Consider the following 4,165-nt stretch of genomic DNA (forward strand, 5'->3'; position numbering starts at 1 on the left):
GGGCTCTCTCATTGAAGAGTCCCTAAATCTTCCATCTCCATGTCCAGCCCTAGATTCTCTGCTTCTGCTATCCTCTGGGCACCTCCACCTGACCACCTCCAGGCCCCTTGGAGCCAGCAGGATCCAAGCCAGGCTCAGCATGTAGCCCCATACCTGCTTCTCTTCCCAGCTCACCATGATGGAAAGGGCCCCACTGTCCCCTGTCCCTGAATGGGAGACCCAGGCATTGTCCTCACGCCCTTCCATCCTTTCACACCATGACCTCATGTTTTCAGATCTTATCAGTTCTCCCTCTGCAATCTCTCCCCAACTGTCCCTTCCTAACTCTCTGCAGGGCTCCCACATTGTCACCTCCCTCCTAGACCCTTCCCCCGGCCTGACCATCCCCATCTTCTTTCCCCTGGCCTCCCTCCCACCTCCCATTTGGTCTCCTCTACCTCCACACTGGCTTCCCCATCTCCACACTCACTCTCTCCCTGCCTCTCCTGTCTGTGTAGCCAAAGGCACCTGTATCAAAAGTGACATAGCCACAGCCTTCCTGCTCCAAACCCTCTCAGGGGTCTCCACTGCAACTGATGGAAACCAGGCTCCTCTGCAGCCCATGAGGCCCTGCAGGTATGGCCCCTGACTACCTGTCTATCCTCCTCTCCATCTATGAATCATTCACTTCTCAAAGGCATGAACTCCTCAGCTTCGCCAGACACACAGTCATGCCCACAGCAAGAAACGAGCTTCCACCTTTTCCCCTTCCAGGGACAGTCCATGAAGTCCCTCTGCTCATCCCTCTTTCCACCCCCAGCTCCACACTGACTGCAGCAGCCCAGCAGGGGGAAGTGAGGCCGGATGGACAGACAGATGGACGGATGAGTGGATGGGCAGATAGAAGGAGGGACGGTGCATGGGTGGAAAAATGGATGAGGGGATGGATGTATAATGAATTTGGGAAACAGATGGATGAATGGATGGGTCGATGGGAGGATGGGTGGATGGATGGGGGAGCAGATGGATGGATTGATGGGTGGATGGATGGGCAGACAGTTGGATGAACGGATGCGTGGATGGATGGGGAGACAGATGATGAATGGAAGCGTGGATGGATAGATGGAAGGATGGGTGGGTGGGTGGTCAGATGGATAGACGGCTGGATGAGGGGAGCAGATGGATGAATGGATGAAGGAGCAGATGGATGAACGGATGCGTGGACGGATGGGGAGACCGATGAACGGAAGTGTGGATGCATAGATGGATGGGTGGGTGGATGGCCAGATGGATAGATGGATGGGTGAGGGGACAGATGGATAGATGGAAGGATGGACGTATGGACGGATGGATGGGCAGATGAACGGTTGAAGCAGCCTGGCCGAGATGCAGGAGGAATCGGGGCGGCGGGCGGCGGGGAGGGACAAATCCCTGCAGAACCCACCGGCCTCTTCTAGACCTCGGCGGGCCTTAGCTTCCCCTCTGAACAAAGGGGGCGTGTGACCTGCTGCGCAGCCCTAAACTGTGTACTTACCCACTCAGGCCTCAGTTTCCCCCACTGTCCAGCGGGGTTGGGGTCCCAGCCTGGGAACCACGCGAACGTCCCACGATGCTCTCTTCCCGGCCGCCTGCTGCCGGGTCCCTAACCGCGCCCCCTCCCGTAGGGCCCGGGTCACCTGACTCCAAGCCCACCTCCTCCCGGGGAGGGGCCGGGCCGCGGGGACCCAGCGCCGGAGCGTCGCCGGGCAACAGTCCCCGCCTGGTCTCCACCTCCCAGTCGCGGCCCCGCCCCCTGGGCGGAATCCCCGCCCCCGAATCCATCAAATGACGGGACCGCCGCTTTCGAACAATCCCGCCCTCGCGTTGCCGTGACAACCACCTTTTATGGGCACTCTTTCTAGGTCCCGGTTCTTAGTCCCCCGCGCGGGCGCGGGCGGATCTCTCGGGCTCCGACTTCTCCGGTCACCTTCAGGCTTCAGTCCAGGCACCCGACGCCTCGTTCCCCTCACACTGGTAGGGCCGGGTTAGGCCGGGCCGGACTACATTTTCCAGGAGGCTCCGCGGCCAGGCGCAAACAGCGCGGTGCTGACTACATTTCCCAGGCAGCCTTGCAGCGGCCCGGGTGCTGAAGCGTCCATTTCCCAGCGGCCCTTTGCGGCGGGACCGTAGCCCTTCTCTGGAGTCTCAGCGCCCTAAGAGACTACCACTCCCAGGGGACTCTGCGTCGCACAAGAAAGACTACGCCTCCCAGAGGTCTCTGCGGCGTCGCGACCGGAAGCGGCGGGCGAGTCGAGTGTCCTTGCGCGTGAAGCAGAGCGACTATGGTGGCCCGGGTGTGGTCGCTGATGAGGTGCGTGGGGCCGCCGGATGGGACCCGAGTCCCCGAAAAAGTCCCTTTTTGTGGGCACCCCTGTCTCCAGCCTGCTTGCGATCTGCTCGTCGCTTCCTGTAGAGTTACCTCCCTTTCCTCCCCAGCCTATGGGCCAGATAGGGAAACTGAGGCTCCAGCGGGGTGGGGCTTCCCGAGGTCGCCAATCCCTTCCCTCTTGCCTCCCAGCGAGCCCTTCCCGTTCCGCTCACGGTGTCTGCCTCCGCCTCCGAGCCTCAGTTGTCTTCTCTGTGAAGTGACAATGCCTGGCGAATGCTGCCGCTGGCGTGGATGGGAGGTGAATGCGTGCTCAGAGCGAGTGACCGCAGGCAGGAGGCGTCCAGGGACACTTGGTTTCTCCAGGGCTGGAAGGCTCTGGAAAGTCAAGGATCTTTTTCACTGCCCCTGCTCACTATGGGACCCACTCTCCCGCTCTGGGTTTCAGTTTACCGATTAAAGTGGCATCCAGCCGCCCTGCCTTGCACATTGTGAATCGAGTGCTGTGTATGATAGGGGTCTGGGTCGACGGTGCTACACTACAGAGTGTCACCCTGTGGCCGGTGAGCCCCGGGGAGGGTCTGATTCGCCCCGTGGGCCTAGGCTTTTAAGGGTGGCAGTCAGTGTCCGCTAACCTTCTGCTCCTCACGTCCCTACCCGCAGGTTCCTCATCAAGGGAAGTGTGGCTGGGGGCGCCGTCTACCTGGTGTATGACCAGGAGCTGCTGGGGCCCAGCGACAAGAGCCAGGCAGCCCTAAAGAAGGCTGGGGAGGTGGTTCCCCCGGCCATGTACCAGTTCAGCCAGTACGTGTGTCAGCAGACAGGCCTGCAGATACCCCAGGTACTCCAGACTGGGAGCGAGGCCAGGGCTTGGCGAGTGGCCGGCTCTGGGGGTGCCTCCAGCCCTGCATGATGTCCTCCGTGTTGGTGCTCCCTGATCTCCTCCCTGTGTCTCTGGGGCCGGGCTGCTGGGTCTTTTCACCAGTTCTTTCTGCCCATCTCTCTTCCCAGCTCCCAGCTCCTCCAAAGATTCACTTTCCCATCCGTGACTCCTGGAATGCAGGTAGGCACCTGGTTTCTTTGCTTGTGGAGGTTGCTGCAGACACCCCAGTATAGCCCCTCTCCCCATGTCCTGGCCACTTTTTCTATCCATCCCCCTGCCTGCCCCACACGTGTCTCTTAGGGATCTAAAAGGGAAAGGAGGCTAGGCCTGGTGGCTTATGCCTGTAATCCCAGCATTTTGGGAGCCTGAGGTAGGCGGATCATCTGAAGTCAGGAGTTTGAGACCAGCCTGGGCAACACAGTGAAACTGTCTCTACTAAAAATACAAAAATTAGCTGGGCATGGTGGTGGCTGCCTGTAGTCCCAGCTACTCTGGAGGCTGAGGCAGGAGAACCTCTTGAGCCCCGGAGGTGGAGGTTGCAGTGAGCCAAGATTGTGCCACTGCACTCCAGCCTGGGCAACAGAGCAAGACTCTGTCTCAAATAAATGAATAAAAGGGAAAGGAGTGGGGAGATTCTCGGGAAGGGGCCGAGGGTGGAGCCTTTGAGGACTGGACTGTGGACCGCCTGTTAGAATGGGAGGTGGGAGGCCTGGGCCCACATCCGAACTTGTCCTATGAGCTTGGACAAGGCGAGACGCTGCCCCTCTGCTGCCTCAGTTTCTGCTGGAAGTTGTTCTTCTAAAAAAGACTTGCTTGTTAGGTGTGGTGGCTCATACTTACAGCACTTTTGGGGTCTGAGGCGGAAGGGCTGCTTGAAGCCAGGACTTTGAGAACAATCTGGGCAACATTATGAGACCCTATCTCTTCAAAAAGAAAAT

The 4,165-nt window shown here is 59.3% G+C and overlaps 2 protein-coding genes across 8 annotated transcripts in view; one reads left to right on the top strand and one right to left on the bottom strand.

The window, feature by feature from the left end:
• HSD11B1L (hydroxysteroid 11-beta dehydrogenase 1 like) overlaps positions 1–4,165 on the bottom strand; it is a 19,488-nt gene that overhangs the window by 6,499 nt on the left and 8,824 nt on the right. For 3 of the 7 annotated variants that reach the window (XM_017528374.2, XM_017528372.2, XM_017528368.2), the window contains exon 1: positions 1,514–1,814. The exons of 2 other annotated variants lie outside the window; for them this stretch is intronic. The gene's annotated coding sequence lies outside the window, so the exon portion shown is untranslated. Of the gene's footprint in view, positions 1–437; positions 508–1,513; positions 1,815–4,165 lie in introns of those variants that run through there. 2 more of the 7 variants (XM_037738399.1, XM_037738402.1) reach the window with 2 other exon arrangements.
• The window catches only part of MICOS13 (mitochondrial contact site and cristae organizing system subunit 13), a 3,512-nt gene continuing 1,234 nt past the window's right edge, over positions 1,888–4,165 (top strand). The window contains exons 1-3 of the mRNA XM_017528375.1: positions 1,888–2,329; positions 3,008–3,185; positions 3,356–3,407. Of these exons, the coding sequence (XP_017383864.1) occupies positions 2,301–2,329; positions 3,008–3,185; positions 3,356–3,407 (259 nt within the window). The 5' untranslated portion in view covers positions 1,888–2,300. The remainder of the gene's footprint in view (positions 2,330–3,007; positions 3,186–3,355; positions 3,408–4,165) is intronic.

Source organism: Cebus imitator, unplaced genomic scaffold (genome assembly GCF_001604975.1).
Source record: "Cebus imitator isolate Cc_AM_T3 unplaced genomic scaffold, Cebus_imitator-1.0 Scaffold53, whole genome shotgun sequence".
NCBI lineage: Eukaryota > Metazoa > Chordata > Mammalia > Primates > Cebidae > Cebus > Cebus imitator.